Source organism: Delphinus delphis, chromosome 11, assembly GCF_949987515.2.
Source record: "Delphinus delphis chromosome 11, mDelDel1.2, whole genome shotgun sequence".
Taxonomy (NCBI): Eukaryota; Metazoa; Chordata; class Mammalia; order Artiodactyla; family Delphinidae; genus Delphinus; species Delphinus delphis.
Genome location: NC_082693.1, coordinates 43,756,520 through 43,779,073, shown reverse-complemented (window position 1 = coordinate 43,779,073; position 22,554 = coordinate 43,756,520). Strand labels below are relative to the sequence as shown.

General features: G+C 50.4%; 2 protein-coding genes across 3 annotated transcripts; one reads left to right on the top strand and one right to left on the bottom strand.

Annotated features, from left to right (window-relative positions):
- The first annotated feature begins 11,628 nt into the window (after positions 1–11,628).
- On the top strand, positions 11,629–17,482 carry MMP19 (matrix metallopeptidase 19). The gene is made up of 9 exons (XM_060024937.1): positions 11,629–11,829; positions 12,122–12,207; positions 13,097–13,227; positions 13,474–13,689; positions 14,162–14,407; positions 14,991–15,116; positions 15,937–16,101; positions 16,263–16,390; positions 16,571–17,482. The coding sequence occupies exons 1-9, from the start codon at positions 11,740–11,742 to the stop codon at positions 16,904–16,906; spliced, it is 1,524 nt and encodes a 507-aa protein (XP_059880920.1). The 5' UTR covers positions 11,629–11,739; the 3' UTR covers positions 16,907–17,482.
- Positions 17,483–17,680: 198 nt separating this feature from the next.
- Positions 17,681–22,123, bottom strand: LOC132433754 (transmembrane protein 198-like). 2 transcript variants are annotated; one of them, XM_060024936.1, is made up of 4 exons: positions 21,933–22,123; positions 19,502–20,083; positions 18,899–19,056; positions 17,681–18,776 (listed from the first exon to the last, which is right to left on the bottom strand). In XM_060024936.1, the coding sequence occupies exons 2-4, from the start codon at positions 20,058–20,060 to the stop codon at positions 18,639–18,641; spliced, it is 855 nt and encodes a 284-aa protein (XP_059880919.1). In that variant the 5' UTR covers positions 20,061–20,083; positions 21,933–22,123; the 3' UTR covers positions 17,681–18,638. The 2 variants fall into 2 exon arrangements, with proteins under 2 accessions (XP_059880919.1, XP_059880918.1); XM_060024935.1 differs by lacking the exon at positions 21,933–22,123 and adding an exon at positions 20,656–20,885.
- Positions 22,124–22,554: the final 431 nt, after the last annotated feature.

Below are 22,554 nucleotides of genomic sequence, written 5' to 3'. Positions count from 1 at the left end.
ATGGTGTTAATTTTCTTGGTGTGTTTACCATGGCCAGGATCTTGCAAATAACCCCACAGGGTCAGACATCTGGTTTTGTCAGCACAGAGAGGAGATCTTGGGGTCAGACTCATATTAGTCAAGCTCACAAGACTTGCATAAACCAGAATATATAAACTATAGTGTCAATTTACCAATTTACACATACTACATCTGCCATGAGAAACAGAATACTTGGGTCAGCACAACCAGCCCTCTACCTTCCCACAAACATTGCTCCTGATTTGGTTCACCAAATTATATTCAGAAGGTCTCTTGGTGAACATGCATGTTTCCCATGACTGCTGTAACAAATTGCCACAAACATGGTGACTTAAAACAGCCAAAACTTATGCTCTCACAGTTCTGGATCCCAGAAGTTCAAAATCAGTGTCACTGGATCAAAATCAAGGTGCAGCAAAGGAGCACTCCCCTCAGAGGCTGTAAGGGAGATTCTATTCCTGGCCTTTTCCAGCTTCTGGTGGTCGCCAGCATTCCTTAGCTTGTGACAGCATCCCTCCAGCCTCTGCCTCTGTCGTCGCACTGTCTTCTCTTATTTGTATGTGAAATCTCCCTTTCTCTCTGCTTTGTAAGGATACATCTGATTGCATTTAGTGCCCACTCAGATAATCCAAAATAATCTCCGCTTCTCAAAATGCTTAATTTAATCACATCTGCAAAGTCCTCCCCCACTTTTTTTTTTTTTTTTTTTTGCCGTATAAGGTAATAAGTTCCAGGGATTCAGAGATGGATGTCTTTTTTGGGAGGCACATTTTTCAACCTACTGCAGGACGGAAATTGGGATTTGAAAAGTAAATTATACTACTAGAAGGACTGAAGGCATCAGACTACACTATGTGGTGTATTTACTTTCACAGTAGGAATGGCCTTGTCAAATGGCCTGAATACTCAAGTCTATTGCCAAGATTCATTTTCTCAATACAGTTCTTGGATGGCCATTGCCAGTGTCTGCTTCTGTGACTGCTATTTTTTAAAATAATTTTTAAAAAATTAAAAAAACTTTGGCTGCGTTGGCCTTTCGTTGTGGCAAGCAGATTTTCTCTAGCTGCGGCGAGCAGGGGCTACTCTTTGTTGCAGCGTGCGGGCTTCTTGTTGTGGTGGCTTCTCTTGTTGCAGAGCACGGGCTCTAGGCTCGCGGGCTTCAGTAGTTGTGGCACACGGGCTCAGTAGTTGTGGCTCGTGGGCTGTAGAGCACCGGCTCAGTAGTTGTGGGGCACGGACTTAGTTGCTCTGCGGCATGTGGGATCTACCCAGACCAGGGCTTGAACCCGTGTCCCCTGAATTGGCAGGCGGATTCTTAACCAATGCGCCACCAGGGAAGCCCCTGTGACTGCTTTTTAATGCCTCCATGACTAACAAAACTCCTTTCGATGGGCCTACTTTTTCTTTCCTCTTTTTCCTTTCTTTCTTTCTTCCTTTTTTTCCTTCTTCTTTTTCTTTCTTTCTTTTTTCTTTTTTTTGTCTTGCCTGGGAACTATTCTGTTTCTTTAATTGGAGGCCTTGCCTACCTCTGTTATGGTCCACTATCTGTCAATGTTTATAGTTTAATTTTTTTTTTTTTTCTTCACTGTGCAGCTTGCAGGGTCTTAGTTCCCCGACCAGGGATTGAACCTGGGCCACGGCAGTGAAAGCGTGGAATTCTAACCACTAAGCCACCAGGGAACTCCCCTAATTCATTTCTCTTTAAATTGAAGTATAACTGAACTACAGCACTATGTTAGTTCCAGGTGCACAAAATAGTTTCCATAGTTCTGTATGTTAGAAAATGATCACCACTATAGCATAATTTTTTAAAATTAATTAATTAATTAATTAATTAATCTATTTGGCTGCTCCAGGTCTTAGTTGCAGTATGTGGGATCTTTGTTACTGAGTGCGGGATCTTCGTTGCAGCATGTGGGATCTTTCAGTTGCGGCCTGCGGGATCTAGTTCCCTGACCAGGGATCGAACCCAGGCCCCCTGCATTGGGAGCAAGAAGTCTTAACCACTGGACCTCCAGGGAAGTCCCATTAGCATGTTGAACTTTTCTTGTTTAAATTGCTATGTGGTTTCTCTTTCCTGGTTGGACCTGGACTGATACAATAACTCATCAGAACTATCAGGCAAGGACTTTAAAGGAGCTATTATAACGATTCTGAATGAAGTAAAGAAAAATATGCTCATAATAAGTGGAAAAATAGAAAATAGCAGAAGACTAGAAACTATAAAAAAGTGCCAAATGAAAATTCTAGAACTGAAAAATACAGTATTTGAAATTTAAAAATCACTGAATGGACTTAATAGCAGTTTGGAGATAGGAAAAATTCAGTGAACTTGAAGATAGTTCAAGAGAAATGATCCAGTGTGAAGAATATAGAGAAAAAGAAAAGACTGAAAAATGTGAACAGAACTTCAGAAACCTATAATGTCAGAAATCTAATATACATTTATTTCATTGGAGTCACAGGAGAGGAAAGGGAGAATGGGGTAGAAAACTCTGTGAAGAAATAATGGCTGAACACTTCCCGAATTTGGTGAAAGACATAAATTTTCAGATCAAAGAAGCTCAGCAACGGTTAGTGGAAATGTAACTTGGTCAGCCACAGCGGAAAACATTATGGAGATTCCTCAAAAAACTAAAAATAGAACTACCATGCTACCCAGCAATTCCATGCTTAGGTATATATATATGCACCCCAATGTTCATAGCAGCACTATTTGCCATAGCCAAGATGTGGAAGCACGGCTTCCCTGGTGGCGCAGTGGTTGAGAGTCCGCCTGCCGAGGCAGGGGATGCAGGTTCGTGCCCCGGTCCGGGAAGATCCCACATGCCGCGGAGCGGCTGCGCCCGTGAGCCATGGCCGCTGAGCCTGCGCGTCCGGAGCCTGTGCTCCGCAACGGGAGAGGCCACAGCAGTGAGAGGCCCGCGTAACGCGAAAAAAAAAAAAAAAAAAAAAAAAAGATGTGGAAGCAACCTAAGGGTCCATCAACAGATGAATGGATAAAGAAGATGTGCATATATATGTATACACACACACACACACACACACACACACACACACACACACACAATGGAATACTACTCAGCCATAAAAAGAAATTTTGCCATTTGCAACAACATAGATGGACTTGGAGGGTATTATGCTAAGTGAAATAAATCAGACCAAGAAAGACAAATATATCACTTACATGTGGAATCTAAAAAAATAAAACTAGTGAATATAGCAAAAAAGAAACAGATTCACAGATATAGAGAACTAACTAGTGGTTACAAGTGGGGAGAGGAAAGAAGGGAGGGGCAAGATATGGATAGGGGATTAAGAGGTACATATTACTTTGCATAAAATAAATAAGTGGGACTTCCCTGGTGGTCCAGTAGGTAAGACTCCGTGCTCCCAATGCAGGGGGCCCGGGTTTGATCCGTGGTTGGGGAACTAGATCCTGCATGCATGCCGCAACTAAGAGTTCTCATGCTGCAACTAAAAGATCTCGCATGCTGCAAGTAAGAGCTGGTGCAGCCAAAATAAATAAATATTTTAAAAAATAAATAGGACGTCCCTGGTGCCGCAGTGGTTGAGAACCCGCCTGCCAATGCAGGGGACATGGGTTCGAGCCCTTGTCCCGGAAGATCCCACATGCCGCGGAGCAACTAAGCCCGTGTGCCACAGCTACTGAGCCTGTGCTCTGGAGCCCGCAAGCCACAACTACTGAAGCAAGCCTGCACACCTAGAGCCCATGCTCAGCAACAAGAGAAGCCACTGCAATGAGAAGCCTGCGCACCGCAATGAAAAGTAGCCCCCTCTCGTTGCAACTAGAGAAAGCCCGCAGCAACAAAGACCCAACAAAACCAAAAATAAATAAATTTTAAAAATAAATAAAATAAAAAAAGAAGCTCAGGGACTTCCCTGGCGGCACAGTGGTTAAGAATCCTCCTGCCAATGCACGGGACACGGGCTTGAGACCTGCTCCCGGAAGATCCCACATGCCGCAGAGCAACTAAGGCATTGCGCCACAACTACTGAGCCTGCGCTCTAGAGCCAGCGAGCCACAATTACTGAGCCCATGTGCCACGACTACTGAAGCCCGCGTACCCAGAGCCCATGCTCTGCAAGAAGAGAAGCCACTAGGTTGAGAAGCCCGCGCACTGCAGCGAACCACATTTAAGCACGTCACAGTCAAACTGTTGAAAACCAAAAATTAGAGGCAATCTTGAAAGCAGTTTGAGAAAAATGACACGTTACTATATAGAGGACCAATGATTTTTTTTTTTTTTTTTTCTTTTTGGCTGCGTTGGGTCTTTGCTGCTGAGCGTGGGCTTTTTCCAGATGCGGTGAGCGGGGGCTACTCTTTGTTACGGTGCACGTGTTTCTCATTGCGGTACCTTCTCGTGTTGCGGAGCACGGGGCTCTAGGTGCGTGGGCTTCAGTAGTTGTGTCTTGCGGTCTCTTCAGCACAGGCTCAGTAGTTGTGGCGCACAGGCTTAGTTGCTCCGCGGCAGGTGGGATCTTCCCGGACCAGGGCTTGAACCCGTGTCACCTGCATTGGTAGGCAGATTCTTAACCACTGCACCACCAGGGAAGTCCAGGACCAATGATTTGAATTACCATGGGTTTCTCAACAGAAACTGTGGAGATCAGCAGACAGTTTAAAGTACTCAAAGGAAAAAAAAGAAACCTATTGACACAGAATTCTATATTTAGTTTTACATGGCATAAACATGGCTGCTGGAAGTCACCCATTTGACCCTGTGGAAGGGGGACAGAGAAGGGGTAATCATTGTGAGATGGACAAATACCCTGAGGAAGTAACCACCACAGTTATGTACATAAACCTCTACCCTCTACATATTCATTTTCATGATCTATCTGGGAATTTTGGCAGAAAAGGTTTTTTTCCCCGGGGTTTATGATATACTTTATTAAAAAAAATTTTTTTTTTTTGGCTGCATTGGGTCTTCGTTGATGCTCGCGGGCTTTCTCTAGTTGTGACGAGCGGGGGCTACTCTTCGCTGCAGTGTGCAGGCTTCTCATTGCCATGGCTTTTCTGGTTGTGGAGCACAGGCTCTAGGCACTCTGGCTTCAGTAGTTGCAGCACGTGGGCTCAGTAGTTGTTGCTCGCAGGCTCTAGAGCGCAGGCTCAGTGGTTGTGGCGCATGGGCTTAGTTGCTCTGCGGCATGTGGGATCTTCCTGGACCAGGGCTCGAACCCGTGTGCCCTGCACTGGCAGGTGGATTCTTAGCCACTGCACCACCAGGGAAAGCCCCTATTTTTAAAATTTTTATTGGGGTACAGTTGATTTACAATGTTGTGTTAGTTTCAGGTTTACAACAAAGTGAACCTGTTATACATACATATATCCACTCTTTTTTAGATTCTTTTCCCATATAGGCCATTACAGAGTATTGAGTAGAGTCCCCTGTGCTATACAGTAGATCCTTATTAGTTCTTTATTTTATATATAGTAGTGTGTATGTGTCAATTGGCAGGAAAGTTTAAAAAGCGCTGACAGAGTCAATAAGTAAAGCAATGAACGACAGCTGAATACTCATTCCTTGTGTTTGTCTAGTCAGAAAAGCAACTTTCAATTTGCCTTCAATACATGACCTTAATCTAAGCTGGGTTTGGTTTCCTGTGCTTCTTCAGCTCCCCAACCTGACTGCCCTTTTCTCTTGCTTCTCTTTTACACTCTTTTTGCCACTGGCCACCACCATTGGCCTCACATTGGCCTCTTGCCAACCAGTTCTTTCTGATCTTATTGATCACCATGGCTACTCTGGTCAGTGGCCAGCCTTACTTTGTGGCCAGTGATCAACTGGATAGTTTTCCACCTGTTCCAGCTTTTGGTTTTCAAAGATCTCTCTGATTTCTCCTCCCAGTGTGCTTCCTTCCCATCAAAATCTGGCTTCCTTTTTGAAAGTAGGCAGATAGTTATGTATCATCCCAATTTTTTATAACATAGAAGCATCACTCCTGTGATAACACACATGTGCACACACACACACACTAGGGGTCTTACAAAACTGGGTAACAGGCAAGCGCACATTTGTAGGAATAGCTTCTGTATAAAAAAAAAATCTGAGAATACAGTCTTCCTTAGGATCAATGGTCTTCTTTCTCAGCTATCTTTTCCCATTTCCCTTTTCAGAAACTTCCTTCACAGCTGAGGAGTGGTGCTCCCTATGCCAAAGCAGCTCCAACTCAGGCTGGAATATGGTGTCTCTGTCACTTTTAAGTCCTTGAGCTCTTTCGTCCTCACTCTGTGCAGGATATACTTGTAATGTGTCAATGCTTCCCCCATTGTCAAACTAATGAGTTCACTACAGAGCAAAAACAAAACTACACTGGTGAACACCCACTATTTTTCTGAAGTAAGTTAGGGGCAAAACAGGGGATGCAGAAGAGAACTGTCTCCCTACATACCCCCTCCACCCAGGTCAAGGGCAGCCTTCTCACCCCAACATCCCTCTCCTCCGCAGTTGCTGCCCTGACAGAAAACAGAGAAACTTGTGTCTTTCCCAAGGTCTCCGTCCCACATCTAGTTACTACCTTCTTCAAAAGGGGAAGTCAGTGTTGAACTCCTTCCCTGGCTAACCCCCTATCAAACACTTTTGCCAACACCAAAGGGAGCCAAATGTGGCTTTTCCAGGCCCATGACAGTCCCCAAACATTGCGGCAGACCTGGGGTCACAGAGTGAGGACAGAAGGCCAAATTGCTCCCCAACATCCCACTTCACTTGGGAAAATCAATAAAGATCAGTTTGGGTTTTGTTAAGGAAAAGGCTGCCATTCCCAGAAGGAGGAAAAATCCTTTGTGTTACCATCATTTCCTTATCATCCCAGATGCTGAAAGAACACTTACACTCATTCCTCTACTCCCTTCCTTATTTCAGATGCTAGAATTTATCCTCTCATGCAGCCCTTTGTCACTGTGCTGGGTAATGGGACCACCAGCAGAAGCCTCCAGCATCTCCAGGGGAGTCCTGTGGGATAACACCTTTGTATGTGGATTGGAGAAGGGGAGCAGACCTTGGTCTCCCCAACACTTGACAGGAACCGAAGAGCTCAGGGATTTGGGTCTGATGTCCTCTCAACCGAGCCAGTTTAGGCTAGTGCCTGTGCGGGTGGGAGGGAATGCCAGAAAGTGTTTGTAATGGGGGTTGAGGAAGTTTGGGGTATCCTGGGAACAGAATATGCTGGCCCAGGCCTGAGCCATCCCCAAGCCCCTCCCACTTCCCGGTTAGTAACCAGATCCAGCTGTGCACAGTCCTGGGCATCGCTTCCCATCTGGCTTCTAGGAACTCATAACTAATTAAAGGAGTGTGTGTGTTTGTTGGGGGAGGGGTCCTCTTAAAAACAGAGGTTTCCAAGATAACAGCTTGGCGAGAACTCAATCCCATTCAGCCAGGCAAACTGCCCTCTCTCCTGACCCCCTTAGGGCCCTGAGGGGAAAACAGGCCAGAGGCTGACACTATATTTCTCCCACGTTTCTCTAGATCAAGAGCAGTATCTAGGCCAGCCCTAACTTGGTTACACCCTACGTTTTTCTCACCTCCAGTTTCCAGTTTCAGACCCCAGACTTGCTCTTTATATACCAGAATGTCCAGCCCTCCAGGTCACCCCATTAGGGTGAGGATGCTGTCAGAGGGGGGTGGGTGATGATTCGGAGATTGGCTTCTCCTGGGCTTAGAGACCTCTGCCAACCTTTGCCCTTCACCCACAGCCCCATAGCTCCTGAACATGAGAAAATACTCTCAGAATCTTACCTACTTCCTGCTGCTACAGTTTAAAATATTTTAATTAAAAATATTTCTATACAAACTCTTCTCCCACAATCTGTGGGCAGAGAGGGAAAGCAGTTTGCAGGATGGGAGCAAGCCCGCCAAAGAACCCAGGAGTTCTTTCTCTCAGACTCAAGTTCTCTGGGGCAGGCAGACCGCATGTCCTAACCCTTCACACACATTCACACATGTCCCCCAGTGAGAGATGACAAATTCAGAGGGAAAAAGAGCTGGGTCAGCTCGGCTCAGGGGGTGGGGACTGGCGGAAATGGAGGTCATTATGCCGTTATGGGAACAGTTAGTCACGCAGTCTTGCACACATGCCCAGCTTGCAGTTCCTGGCTCTAAGGGGTTTGTTTGGGGGCCTGTGGAAACTCTTGGGAGACTGCGAAGATCATAGCTTGGGCCTGAGGCTCTGCTGCTTCTTCCTAGCTGTGTGACCCAAAGTAACCTGTTAGAGACTCAGTCTCCTTTTCCATAGAAGGTGATAATACCAGCCCACAGGGCTGTTGTTGAGATTTAAATGAGATAAACTATTTGGCAAATTTTACTGTTTCACTCTGTTCTTTCCCTGGCTCCTTAGTGTCTAGAATGTGGCTCCGAGGCCAGCGTGAGCGCCCACCCTTTACCTTTTATAATAACCGTTATCTCTCTCACTAACGTACTAACATACACTCCTAAGCATTATTCCCCCACCCCCGCTTTTTTTTGTTGTTGTTGTTGCTATATGAGGTGCCCAAGGGGAGGGAGTAATCTGCTATCACATTCATCTTACTTTACTCCTTTCCCTTTCCCCACACCCTTCTCAGCTCCTGTCCCTCCCCCACTATGCTCACTACTTCCTTTCACTTTCTGTCTCATCCCACCCACAGTCTCCATCCAGGGGCTGAGGCTGGGCTGGCGGAGCTGGAGCTGAACTCTGAGCCACTGACAGTTCCAAGTAAATGCATCAAAATATTACTAGTGGTTTTCTTCTGGGTAGAATTTACTGGTGGTTTTCATTCTTTTCCTTGCTTATTTTGGTATTTTCCAAATTTACTATAATGAGCAATGGATATCTTATTCAGAAAAAAAAGAAATAGAAGGCTTCCCTGGTGGTGCAGTGGATAAGAATCCGCCTGCCAATGCAGGGGACACAGGTTTGATCCCTGGTCCAGGAAGATCCCACATGCTGCGGAGCAACTAAGCCCGTGCGCCACAACTACTGAGCCTGTGCTCTAGAGCCTGCAAGCCACAACTACTGAGCCCGCGCACCTAGAGCCCGTGCTCCACAACAAGAGAAGCCACCACAATGAGAAGCCCGTGCATCGCAACAAAGAGTAGCCCCTGCTCGCCACAACTAGAGAAAGCCCATGTGCAGCCACGAGGACCCAACACAGCCAAAAGTAAATAAAATAAAAATTTTTAAAAAAGAAAAAAAATAGAGAAGACTTTAATCAGAAAAAAATATATAATTTTCAATTGGCCCATGTCCTCTTCTCAAAAGAAGAGGGATTGAGGGATGGAGGGGTGGAAAGAGGAAGAGAAGGGCAGGGCTGAGAAAAGCCCTGCAGGGGGCTGAATGGAGCTGGTTCCCAAGCTTCCTCGTTTCCTGGGGGCAGCAGCCTTGATCATGGCCTCAGTCACGGCCTCTGTTACTCATCAGTCAGAGGCTATGTCCTTGCTTGCCTGTCACTGGCCATTTGGGACTTAGTCACTTGATTATTACTCAGTTGCGTGCTGAGTGGGTCAAGAGGACCAGCATCATTGAGGGCAACGATATGAGTCAGGAGGATCCCCCGCCTCCATCCTGGGGTGTGAAGGGTTCCCCTGTGGCCTGCCAGCCTTGCAGCCTGGGATGTGGGGAAGGGCTCAGAACTGGGGTCCCACTGAAAACATGAGTTCAGTAACCCCTTCCCCCATTCCTATCCCTACTTCCCTGTGCATTTGAATGGTATGTAAGTGTTGTGTGATGCACAGGTGATGGTGGAAATTTCAGTGGCTCCTAACCACTTAGAGAACAAAGCTCTAAGAGTCAGCTTGGTGCATGGAAAGAGTGCGGGTTAGGAGTTGGCAGAGGGATTTGAATATATGCCAGGCCAGTTAGGAGTTCCATGTCCTTAGTCAAGTTTCCCTCTCTGAATCTCCATTTCCTCTCTTTAAAAAATGGCCAGAGGGACTGCCCTGGTGGTGCAGTGGTTAAGACTCTGCCTGCCAATGCAGGGGGCACGGGTTCAAGCCCTGGTCCGGGAAGATCCCACGTGCCGCGGAACAAATAAGCCCGTGCGCCACAACTACTGAGCCTGCGCTCTAGAGCCCCCGAGCCACAACTACTGAGCCCATGTGCCACAACTACTGAAGCCCGTGCTCCTAGAGCCCATGCTCCACAACAAGAGAAGCCACCACAATGAGAAGCCCATGCACTGCAACAAAGAGCAGCCCCCACTCACCACAACTAGAGAAAGCCCATGTGCAGCAACGAAGACCCAACACAGCCATAAATAAATAAATTAATTAATTAAAAAAAAGAATAATTCCTCCCTCATAGGAGGATAGTGAGAATTAAATGAGATAATATATGAATCACCTAACACAAAGTAGTTCTTTAACTGTAAGGTTTTCTTTTCTTTCTTACATAGTATTCAAGACTGTCTCTAAACTCTGGCTCCCAGCCACTCTCCCAGCCTGGTCATTCATTTGACAGACATATTAAGCAGCACCCGAAGCACTGACCTAGCCTGGGGTAGGAATGAAGCACAGCCTCAGAACCTCTCACTGGGTACAGCTGGCTTTTTTCCCCTCTGCACTTTTGCTCAAGACCTGCACTGTCCCTGTTCCTCAGGACTCTTTTACTCCATCCAACTCATAGCCAGCCTTCACAGCCCAGCTCAAAGCCTGCCTCCTCTGCGAGCCTTCCCACAGCCCCATGGCCCTCAGGCTGGGGCACCCCCTGCCTGGCACCCTGGTTCCCCTCATTTCAGGTGCTTGTGTTGGTCTCACCCTATCTGTAATGTCCCTGCAGGCAGGCTCTGGCCCTTTATTTCCTTGTATCCTTGTTATCCCTCCCCGCAACCCACACATTCCAGGTACATTAAATGCTTGAAATGATGACTTTTTTTTTTTTTTTTTTTTGCGGTACGCAGGCCTCTCACTGCTGTGGCCTCTCCTGTTGCGGAGCACAGACTCCGGACGCACAGGCTCAGTGGCCATGGCTCACGGGCCCAGCCGCTCTGCGGCACGTGGGATCTTCCCGGACCGGGGCACGAACCCGTGTCCCCTGCATCAGCAGGCGGACTGTCAACCACTGCGCCACCAGGGAAGCCCGAAATGATGACTTTTTATTAAAGCAGACACAAGCAGGTTTCAAGAGCATCTGAATTCCCAACTTGGTTTGGATGCAAAGAAACTGAGATCTCATCCTTCATTCCTTCACCTGAAACCCAAGCACCTAAGCAACTTGCTTCCTACCTCTTAGTTTTATTATTATTTTTCCTATCCTAGAGCAGACAGGGAGACATGAAGGTTGCAGACGAGGGGTTTGCTACCCAAGGGTCACTGGGGCACAGGAATGTCCAGCTTCAGAGGATGGCCATGGTCCCTCTCCCTAGTCTTTGCAGATATTCTGCCTCTGATCCTGCCAGGATACCCACCCACAGGACAATATGGAAAGTCTTTCGGTCTCCAGCAGAGGACCCTGGGGGATAGGGTTGGAGGCTCTTCTTGACTTCTGCTCTCTGGCAGGGCAGAGGTTAATGGTGAATTGCAACACATCTCTGGGCTGAGTCACCTCCTACTGACGCTCCCCCCAATTGCCCTCCTCTGAAGTTTTATGAAGAGGACCAGAGACTAGAGAGTGAAAAGAACTGAAGGGAAGAGACCCCCACCTAGCCCTGCTCCCCCAGGCTCCCAGAAATCTCAGGGCAGAGGGCACAAACAGCCTCTGGAGCTCTTGCCTGGTGGGACCATGAACTGGCAGCGGCTGTGGCTGGGCTTCCTACTCCCCATGACAGTCTCGTGCTGGGCCCTGGGGCCTGGAGAGAGGGAGGCAGCAGTGGTGAGTGCCCTGGGAAGGTCAGACCCAGGCTGGGGGAGGGATGGAGGAACTGCTCCATGGTCCCATCCAAGCCTCCCTTCTGACCTACAACTGCCTTCCTTTCCCTTCCTTCCTCTATTCCATGATCCACCCCTACCCATCTCCACTCCTTCCGCTTTTTCCTCCCCTAACGTGCCTCTCCTTTAGTCCTTCCACGTCTGTCCCCTCCTGTCCTTATGGGCTGTTAGGTCACTTAGAGCTTCACCCAGAGACTGACCTCCTTTTATTCTGCTGACCCCTACCCTCATCATAGGATTACTTGTTGCAATACGGGTACCTACAGAAGCCTCTAGAAGAACCTGATGACTTCAGGCCAGAAGATATCATAGAAGCTCTGAGGTGAGAGGTCATAAGGTGCATGCCTTCAGGGTCAAGGTCACAAGGTCTCCTTTCTCTCTTCTAAACCCTTTCAGTCCCCAGGCCCACCTCTGCTTAACCCATGTCCACGCTGGGGATCTAGGGAATGGGTGGTGGGGCCTGGGGTGAGGTGGGGATTCAAAGATGAGGGCACAGTCATTGGATCTTCCTAGGCCCTAAGCACTTCTTTGGAGGCTCCATGCCATGTTATATCCAAAATACTATTATTTGGTCACATTCCACATGAAGTATAATTTATATGTAAAACTGTGAGTTGAGTTGGAGCTGAGTTGTTGACATGATGTTGCCTTTCGTAAACATTTAATATGGGATTTATTTATTTCTATTTTGAAGTTTTCATATTTTGGATCTAATGGGTCATTTTTCTTTCTGCTCTCAGATATGTTCCCAGGCCCTTGAAAAGTCACAGTACCTGCGGCGCCTGATGGATGAAATTGCCCCAGAGCAGGCTGGGCTGGGAGGGACGGGTCCAGCCAGGAGGGGAGAAAGCAAAGGGAGGACAGGCCCTCAGGTGGCAGCAGTGGTGGGAGAGTCTCCAGAGCAGGAGGCAGGACACTTACCTAGATCAGAAGGAGGTTAGAAATTGCAGTAGAGGAAGAAGGCAACCCCAGATGGCACTTTACCCAAATAAGAGCATGAACACAGGAGGTGAAGCTGGAGTATTGCCTTTATGCAGAACAGGAAGTCCCAATTATGAGGACTGGATCCTGGAGTGATCCCATCAGCTTCAGAGCTTTTGGGCCATTCTCAGCCACCACCTTGGGCAGCAGGGGGCCAAAGAGCTATCCCCAGTTCTCAGTCATTCCAGATGCCCCTTCCCTGCTGGATCCATCCCTCTCCCTCTTTCTAGAGCTTTTCAGGAAGCATCTGAGCTGCCAGTCTCAGGTCAGCTAGATGACGCCACGAGGGCCCGTATGAGGCAGCCCCGTTGTGGTCTGGAGGACCCCTTCAACCAGAAGACCTTTAAATACCTGCTGCTGGGTGAGGGCTGAGCCTGGGAAAGGGAGGGAGAGGAGGGGTTGGCATGGCTGTGGAGCACAGGTGGCACTGAGACAGCCTGGATGAGCTCAGTGTTGAATGGATGGTCACCTGGTTATTAACTGATCATCACTTGCCTGGAGGGGTTGTTTCACAGCTTTGCTAAGGGAGTGCCCAGACTCAGGGGAACTCTTCGGAGCTGGCAAAAGTATCTGTGCTTCTAATCTATTTTCTGGTCCAATTAACCAGGCCGCTGGAGAAAGAAGCACCTGACCTTCCGCATCTTGAACCTGCCCTCCACCCTCCCATCCTACACAGCCCGGGCAGCCCTGCTTCAAGCCTTCCAGTACTGGAGCAATGTGGCTCCCTTGACCTTCCGGGAGGTGAAGGCTGGCTGGGCTGACATCCGCCTCTCCTTCCATGGCCGCCAAAGCCCATACTGCTCCAGTACCTTTGATGGGCCTGGTAGGCACCAGCTCTCAACTCTCACTTCACAGACCTCTGTCCCCTTGAGTCAGTGACTCTGGAACCTTAATGTCAGGCCACCCCCATGCTCAACTGTACCCTACACTCTCTAACCACCTTCTAATATTCCCTTGGGGAGCAGCATGTCACCTCCCTGGGGCCTTACCAAGCCTCTTCTTTGAAGCTTATGCCTTCTTTGTTGGTTTAAGTTCCTCTGCTCAAGGCATACCTCAAAGAGGACAGGGCCAGAGATGACAGAGTGGCTGGGAGGTAAAGGGACAGAGTGATGGGCATCCCTGAGAGAACGGAGTGATGACAGCGGAATCTGAACTGAGTGAGAGGTATCCAAGAGACAGTGAATATACATGGGGGAATTTTAAGGGAATGGAGTAATTGGAGTTTATAACAGGCAGGGGATGCTCCACCCTAGGAGACTCTGACCTCCTTCCTGTCTACCTTTGCCTTTGTCCAGGGCGGGTCCTGGCCCATGCCGACATCCCAGAGCTGGGCAGTGTGCACTTTGATGAAGATGAGCTCTGGACTGAGGAGACCTACCGGGGGGTGAACCTGCGCATCATTGCAGCCCACGAACTGGGCCACGCCCTGGGGCTTGGGCACTCCCGATACACCCAGGCCCTCATGGCCCCTGTCTATGCTGGCTACCGGCCCCACTTCAAGCTGCACCCGGATGATGTGGCTGGGATCCAGGCTCTCTATGGTCAGTCCTTTCCCCTAGTGATCGTGAAGGTCAGTCTGACCAGTATCTCTTCAGGCATGAAGAGACAGGTCTAATCTTCATGGAGGGAAATGGCTTGGCTTCTTTCTCTTCCTCCTGCCCAGTTACTTGGCCTTCTTCATTTTCAGGAGCTGTTTTTCTTTCCTTTTTTTTTTGGCCTTGCCGCATGGCTTGTGGGATCTCAGTTCCCCAACCAGGGATTGAACCCAGGCCACGAGGCCGCTGCAGTGGAAGCCCGGAATCCTAACCACTAGGCCACTAGGGAACTCCCAAGAGCTGTTTTTCTGACACTTCCAGGTCTAATCTTTCTGCCAGAGCTCTCTCCCCTCATACCTGTTCTAGGGGATGAAGAATGAACATTCCAGCAAACCCCCTTCTCCCTTTCTAGTGCCTCTCAAAACTAAAAACATGTCTCCTGCTGATATCAATATGATCTTTCCTCCCACCAAGGAAAGCTCTCTAGGTTTCCCTTTTCCTCTCTATGGGACCTCTGAGCTGAACTTACAGTAGAAGAGTGGGGAGGCCAGTGCCTTCTCTCCCTGAGCAGGATTATGTTACCTTGCAGGCAAGAAAAGCCCAGAGACAGAGGATGAGGAAGAAGAGACGGAGCTCCCCACTGTACCCCAAGTGCCCACAGAACCCAGTCCCATGCCAGACCCCTGCAGTGGTGAACTGGACGCCATGATGCTGGGTAAGACCCTTCTCCTCTAGGCTGTAGGCAGGCAGTGGGGTGGCCTGCTGACCTTGAGATGGGAGTGACATTGGACCTCGGCGTGAGCAATGGCAGTTTACCACCAGACAGGGGTTGGTGGCCATGGAAGGAGGCATGTGGTATGGGGAGGGAGGATTCAGAACCAAATTAAAGGTGGGCCAGGCTGGAATTTACCTCTGCTGCCACCCTATGAGGGCCACTAAAAATATCTGGAAATACAGCAGGATGGAGAAAACAGTCTTAACTGGAATGTCTATTAGAGAGGGTGTTATACCCACATGGAAGTACAACTTGGAAGCCACCTGGGGTAGGAGGGGAGGTCCCCAAGGGGGAGCAGCTACCTGCAGGGCTTTTGTTTTGTTTTGTTGGGCCAGGGCTGATTTGCTGTGAACAATAAAGGAGAGGCTGAACACTGGGTCCTCCTTCTCTGCCCTTAATCTTCTCTCTGAATTAAAGTTGAATGAATTTTTGAGAAATCAGCCTGTGAGAGGACAGCAAATGATTAGTCTGCCTGAGATACCCACAAGTCTTTATTTGACCTCTGCCTTTTTTTTTTTTTTTTTTTGCTTTACGCGGGCCTCTCACTGCTGTGGCCTCTCCCGCTGCGGAGCACAGGCTCCAGATGCGCAGGCTCAGCGGCCATGGCTCACGGACCCAGCCGCTCCGCGGCATGTGGGATCCTCCCGGACCGGGGCACGAACCCGCGTACCCTGCATCGGCAGGTGGACTCTCAACCACTGCGCCACCAGGGAAGCCCGACCCCTGTCTTTTTGACTTGTTGACACGCTTATGCTCTCAGGGCCCCGAGGGAAGACCTACGCTTTCAAGGGAAACTACGTGTGGACCGTGACAGATTCAGGGCTGGGTCCCTTGTTCCAAGTGTCTGCCCTTTGGGAGGGGCTCCCAGGAAACCTGGATGCTGCTGTCTACTCTCCTCGGACGCAATGGATTCACTTCTTTAAGGGTGAGGGGACTAGTTTACAGTGTGTTACCTGAGGAGGGCCTATAATCAGAGGGTCCATAAAAGGAGGGAGGGATGAGAAGTTTCTGAGACGGTGGAATGGAGGAACTGAAAGCTATCACCTGGCGACAGAGGTGTCTTGTTCTTTCCTTACATGCTCTCAGGAGACAAGGTGTGGCGCTACGTTAATTTCAAGATGTCTCCTGGCTTCCCTAAGAAGCTGAATAGGGTAGAACCCAACCTGGATGCTGCTCTCTATTGGCCTCTCAACAAAAAGGTGTTCCTCTTTAAGGTATGAAGTTCAAAGCAAGGGCAAATCCCTTCTTAGGAGGGGCGGGCTACCTCACACGGAGAAGCAGACTTGCTCTTGAAGGGAGTTCTTCTGCAGCTGCTGTGGGCTGAGGGTAGACCTCTGGGGGGTCCCTAAGCTCTCTTCTCATCCTCCTTTTCTCCCTGTCTGCCCCACACCTAGGGTTCCGGTTACTGGCAGTGGGACGAGCTGGCCCAAACTGATTTCAGCCGCTACCCCAAACCAACCAAGCGGTTGTTTACAGGAGTGCCAGACCAGCCCTCAGGTGCCATGAGTTGGCGGGATGGCCGCGTCTACTTCTTTAAGGGAAAACAGTACTGGAACCTCAATCGACAGCTTCAAGTAGAGAAAGGCTATCCCAGAGATATCGCCCACAACTGGATGCACTGTCGTCCCCAGACCCCAGACACCACCCCATCAGATGGGGACACCACTTCCTCAGCCACAGGAACAACCTTGGATACCACTTCCTTGGCCATAGATATCACATCACTTTGAACACTGACCACTCAGCCAGAGATACGATCTTGGACATTACCCCCTCAGTCACAGCCTCCACCACCCTTTTATTCCGTGGCAACGTCACCCTCCCAGAGATCTAAGACCTCAATCAAACGTCTGCTGCAGCACGAGCATGAACCATGGACCTCACGCCTCTAAATGTCCCAGCCCCAGCCACCACTCCCCTGTATTCTTTCCCTCCTGGGCAGTGACTCTCTAACTCAGCCCCCAGATCCATCCATTTCTTCCCTGTCTACTCCCTGGAGGACATTGGTAGAGGAAAGGCAGCCATTAGGCCTTTAGCTGACAGGAGGCCGCAACTGGGAAAGCCTGGGTCCTGTTCTTCCTAGATAAAGTGCAAGAAAACAGCATAGCCAGTAAAATGAGCAACGGCTTTGTAATCCTTGAGAATCACATTTACTTGCTTATGACTTTGGGCAAGTTAATTAACCTCGTTAAGCCTTGGATTTCCCGTCTGCAAAATAAGGTTAATACCAATCCTGCAGGGTTGTTGCATTAAATGAAATACTATATGTGAAGTGCCTGGAGCATTTGTGCTTAATAAAGGTTAACTTCATGAGAGAGCAGTGAACAACTCTTCCTCTGGCTGTGCCTGTGCAGCTCCTACGGTAGTCCAGTCTGATAAAGGTACCCTCATCAGATCTTTAAGGGACAGAGGACTTGTCAGTATGGCTAACCCTTTGTTCTGGGGTGCAAAGAAAGAAAAGAGCAGCAACAGTAGAGGCTGGACTCCCTGATTCAATGTTCAATGCCATTTTATTCACATGCTCCCGTGTTCTTCCTCCCTCCCATCATAACCCTGCTTCCCCGGGGCAGGGACATATCTTCCTTCATGCTGTCTGGGGAACCAGGGTACAGACTTTGGGCAGGAGAATCAGGGGTAGTGGAGAGTTAGAATGGGTTAGTGGCGGGGACAATGTTCTGGTTAAGGAGATTAGTGTCACCTATGATGAGAGGCAGAGAAGGCACTTGTCTTCCACGCAGCCCTGAAGACCAGGCTCCTTTGGGCAAAAGGGCAAGACTCTGGCATGTGGGCCAATGCTCTGTCCTTGGAGCAAGAAGCCAGCTTTGGGAGAAGGGGGTGCTGAGCCAGGCACTGCCCTGTGGTCTTCCCCACATTAAGAAGAAGGGAAAGGGAAGCACCATGGAGGACAGTACCCCCAACTGAGGTAGGAGAAGGGGGCTTGAGCCTACGGGGTCCAGAGGGAAAAGCTAACCAGGAACCCAAATGCCCCCTAATGAGGGACCTGGGGATTAGGGACCCTTGAGCTCCTCTGTTGCCCTTCTCCCCATCAAAAAGCTATCAAGTGCTTTAGGAGGCTTCCTGATTTTCTTTAGGTCCTACAAAAACGAAACCCCTTATTTTACCATTGTGAGGCAAACTGAGGCGGGTATATAGAAGGCTATCTGGGTAACGGTCCTCCTTGGTTTGGTTTGGAGGGAATTAGGGAGTCAGTTACTTTAGGGACCAGGGCACCTCTATTATTGGACAGAGGTATGTACTCATATTTCCATTCGTCTCCCTTCCCTACAAGATTCTTCTCTATCTGTACCTAAAACATATCCCTACAGGGCTGCTCTGGGTTGGAGCACAGATTCCATCCCCAAGAGGTGGGGAAGTTTGTGTTGGATCCTGTGGGCCCAGGCCCTGCCCACCTAGTGTTCCCAGGCCCTTGCTAGGGGTGAGGGCATCAGTGGAGGTTTAGGCTCAGGTCCGGGTGGAACCAGAAGGTGTGGTGAGGGGTACAGTGGAACCACAGTCAGAATCCAGGTCCAGGACAGTGTGGGGAGCTGTGGCCTGGGTGCCTGGTCCCAGCTGGCGCTCTCGAAGGCTCTGGAGATAGCTCTGGAGGGGCACAGGGCAGAGAGGGCAGAAGAAAGGGCCTGGGTCAGAGCCCCCCTCCACCCTGAGCATCCCCATGTGCCCTCTCTCCCATGCCCCTGAGCACCCCCTACCCCTCCACTCACTGGAGCCAGACTGTCAGCAGGGCTCCGGGCGCTGGGGTGGAGCGGGCGCCGGTAGCTGCCCTCACAGAGCCCCACCCCAGGGGAGGTCCGGTGCCACTTAGCCTCTTGCTGACGGATCCGAAGGAGTTGGAGATGCCTTCGCTGGTGGCTCAAGACCACTGCTTGGGAGGGGGCAATACAGACTCAGGGAGGCCTCTTTAGACTCTGAAACCCACCCCCAAATACACTCATACTCTAGAGAAAGCCATTCAGTGTCCCTGTTACGTCTCTCTCAAATCTCATTCCCCCTCCAGTTATTCTAAAGAAAGTTTTCTTTGTAATCCTCCTACCCTTTCCTTCTGGACTTCCCTGACACCTTCCTTTTCTTCCATATCAGTCCCCAGTAACTCTTCCCTGCACCCCCCTCCCCCGACAATGACTCTTCTCATTCTTACCCAGAACTTTGGCTCCTCCAACTCTGTCTTCAAAGCCCTGCCCCATTCACCTTAGACACCTCTGCCTTTTGCCTCAAGTGGATTTTCCCCCTTCCCCTCCTCAAGTCTGGGAACCAGGGACAAAAGAAGGCACAGGTTGGCTGCTTTCTGTACCATGGCAGTAACTCACCATTGGTGTGGCCTCCACGTTCCTCATCCATGAGCTTCCACTGGGCCAGGGCCCCAAGGGCCCCCAGGGCTGGCCAGGTCCCCAGCAAGACCCAGCTATACCAGCAGAGAGGAGGCAAGGCTGGAAGTGCCTGCAAGCGCTGGCCCAGCCGACTGCCCAGTGCCAGCCCCTCCAGGAAGTAGTCAGCACAGGCCACCAGCACCGCAGCACCCAGCAGGGCTGTGCCCAGAACTGTGAATGGACGTGGCCACCGAAGTGTGAGCAGGGCTCCCAGCAGTGCCAGCCCCACCAGGCCCCCGGCCGGCACCCAGGCTGAAGGTGGTTGGTAGATGGGCTCAGTGCCCAGCAGGACCCCGGCGCCCAGGGTTAGGCCTAGCAGGAGACCAGTCAGGAAGAGACCGACACTGCGAACCAGCATGGTGACTAGGCCGCAGAGGAGTCCGATGCCTAGCGCAATGCCCGCGCTCACCTCCAGGCTCAGCTGTGTCTCTAGCACACGCTCCTTGTGGCACAGCAGGAAGATCACCAGGGCTCCTGATAGCAGGCCGGAGAGAAACATCACTGCCTTGAAGCAGCGGTAGCCTGGGAAGGGAGGCAGGAGGCACTGAGAGGCAGAAAGAGGTCTCCAGGGATGGCTCTGATGAATCAGGAGGGAGAGGAATGGCTGACCAGAGGAGCAGAAGGCAGGAGCAGCACACACAGGGACCTCAAGGCAAAGGGCAGAAAGGGATCATCTAGGGAGGGTAGGGACTTTTCAGGAACTGAGAGGGGATGGGAGAGCAAATCAGCAGGTAAGACGGTAAGACGGATGCATTGAGGGGAATAAGTACAGAAACAAGGTTTCGTCCTTCCAGGGATGGTAGACGGGAAGAAATCGGCACAGGCTGGTTCAGATTATTGGGGAAGGGTGAAGAAGCCTTAAGCATAGAGGGTAATTTGGGAATGGAATCCTGAGGTAGGAGGCAAGGCTCAGAGCTGGAGGGTGTGGGCATGGGGGATGAAAAAGAGCTGGCAAGAGCAGATCAGCCACACTGAAGGTAGCATCCCCCGACAGAGGAGGAGAGGTGGCTCAGGAGCAAAGGAGAAAGTTGGCATCATCCTTGAGGGTGACGGTCTTGGGCAGCTGCCCCCCAGAACCCTGGCCCTGCCCTCACCGAAGCAGCAGTAGATGATTCCAAAGCAGCAGCAAAGAGCACACACCAGGGCGGGTGCCAATTCAGGATTGTCCTGGGGTTCCAAGACACATCTTGGGTCTGGAGGCTCTGGGAGTTGTTGATTAAAGGGCCTGGGGTCAGAGGTCATGGCCAGGGGCAGCAAGGCTTCCTCCATGGCCGAAGAGAAGGTGGTCACAGAGAGGGAGGTCAGTGTCAGCTCCTCTCATCCATCCATGAATGTCTTGAGGGGGCTGGGAAACCTGCAAGGGGGTAGGGGGCAGGAACTCAGGTGCCCATGAATCTTGAGGACTCTGTACCTCTATTTCTTTTAAAGAAAGGCCAATTTCAGGACGGAGCTTAGCCCTGCTGGGGTAACTGAAGAAACCTACAGGACCGGGTTAAGGGGAGCCAGCTGTCTCTTTATCACCCTCTGAAACAAGGACATTAAGTAGGACTTCAAATCTTATAAAGGTAATGAGTCTTTGTCCCCTGGCTTTTCAGGGTGGGGTGGGAGCAGTAGGAAGTCCTCGGTCTGTGGAGGGAGGGGCCCAGGGGTACTAGTGAGACTGGAGGCTAAAGACTCAGCAGCTTGTTCCAGCCGAAAAGAAAGCTTGCCCCATCTGCAGCTGGGACTCAAAATTATCACACTGGACTGGGAAGAATGGACTTAATAGAGGGGGGAGAAGGAGAAGGAAGGGGAGAGAATGAATCATGGTGGGGGTCTCCCGACAATTGCTCCAACCCAAGAGAAGGAAGAGGGGGAAAAATCAGACACCAAGAGTTTGAGACAAGAAATCAAGTAGAGACAGAAAGCCACACTTTATCAGGGTTTTGAAGCCTTGGCTTCAGGTGGAGGAGTTATTGGGGGAAGGGGCGTTCAGCCACAGTCCAACTCCCACGATCCCCCACGGACTAAGCAGGCACCTTGCCCACAGACAACATCTCACATCCTGGTAGTATTTTGCTCCTCCCCTCAGGACACTGGTGGGACTTTTCCTACCTCCCCCTTTCCCCTGGGGTGCCAGGGCTGCCAGTGGGATATGATCTCAGTTCCTGAAAGGAGAACACCAAGGAGGAGGGGCTGGCAGTGGGGGCACTATGGGAGTGGGGTAGGGTGGGTGCAGGCACTTCCCTTCAGCTGTCTTCTTTTGGACATCAAGGTCTTAACAAGCAGGAGAGTTGGCTTGGGCAATCCCTGGGGTTTCTCTCCCCAATCCGCTTGGAAGTCTGGGGACTCTAAACAAGGAGAGGTTTGGGAGGGGGTGTTAACTACTCACCACCCTGTCAGGGCTGAGGAGAGGAGGGGGTAGATGTGCTTCCCTAGACCCCCAGCTGCATCCCTGCCTGGAGTCCTAGGCGTTCAGGCGGCTGTCGGGCGTGGGTACCCGTAGGGCCACTCTGTTCGTTGCCCCCTAAACTCTTGCAAGTCGTAGCCCAAGCCCCGTGAGCTAAAAGCAACCAGCTTGGGGGCGGGGTGGGGGTGGGGGTGGAGGAAGGGGACAGGGTGGGGGGGTGACATCACGGGGCGGGACCCTCCAACTCTTTTCCCTGTGTGTGGGGGGACCCAGTTTGCCTACGGCTCTAGGCTGGGATCAGAGACCCCCTTCCATAGCAGGGAACGGTGTTGGGGGAGCCACAAGAGGTTTGGGGAAAGGTCTCTGAATACTTAGGCGCTGACTCAACAACCAGAAGCTTTCAAAACCCCTACTGGTGTCCCAGCGCCCCCCTACTCCGGCTTGGTTTCTTCCACTTCCCAGAGAATTGGAGTATTGTCTTCTGGAGAACTTGGTGGTCGGGATCGGGGACCCCGGGAAGGTGCTCTTACTGGTCTGGGGGCGCCGACGAGGGGTTCATGGGTAGAAAAACTTGCGGAGCAAAGACGGGGTCTGGAAGGGGGAC

Excerpts from the sequence above, each read along its gene's own strand:
- MMP19 (XM_060024937.1), top strand. The coding sequence starts at position 11,740 with ATGAACTGGCAGCGGCTGTGGCTGGGCTTCCTACTCCCCATGACAGTC. Across the intron at positions 11,830-12,121 it reads GAGAGAGGGAGGCAGCAGTG|GATTACTTGTTGCAATACGG; the intron begins GTGAGTGCCCTG and ends CCCTCATCATAG. Across the intron at positions 15,117-15,936 it reads ACTGGACGCCATGATGCTGG|GGCCCCGAGGGAAGACCTAC; the intron begins GTAAGACCCTTC and ends TTATGCTCTCAG.
- LOC132433754 (XM_060024935.1), bottom strand. The coding sequence starts at position 20,830 with ATGGAGGAAGCCTTGCTGCCCCTGGCCATGACCTCTGACCCCAGGCCC. Across the intron at positions 20,084-20,655 it reads AATCATCTACTGCTGCTTCG|GCTACCGCTGCTTCAAGGCA; the intron begins GTGAGGGCAGGG and ends CTCCCTTCCCAG. Across the intron at positions 18,777-18,898 it reads CTGCTGACAGTCTGGCTCCA|AGCTATCTCCAGAGCCTTCG; the intron begins GTGAGTGGAGGG and ends GTGCCCCTCCAG.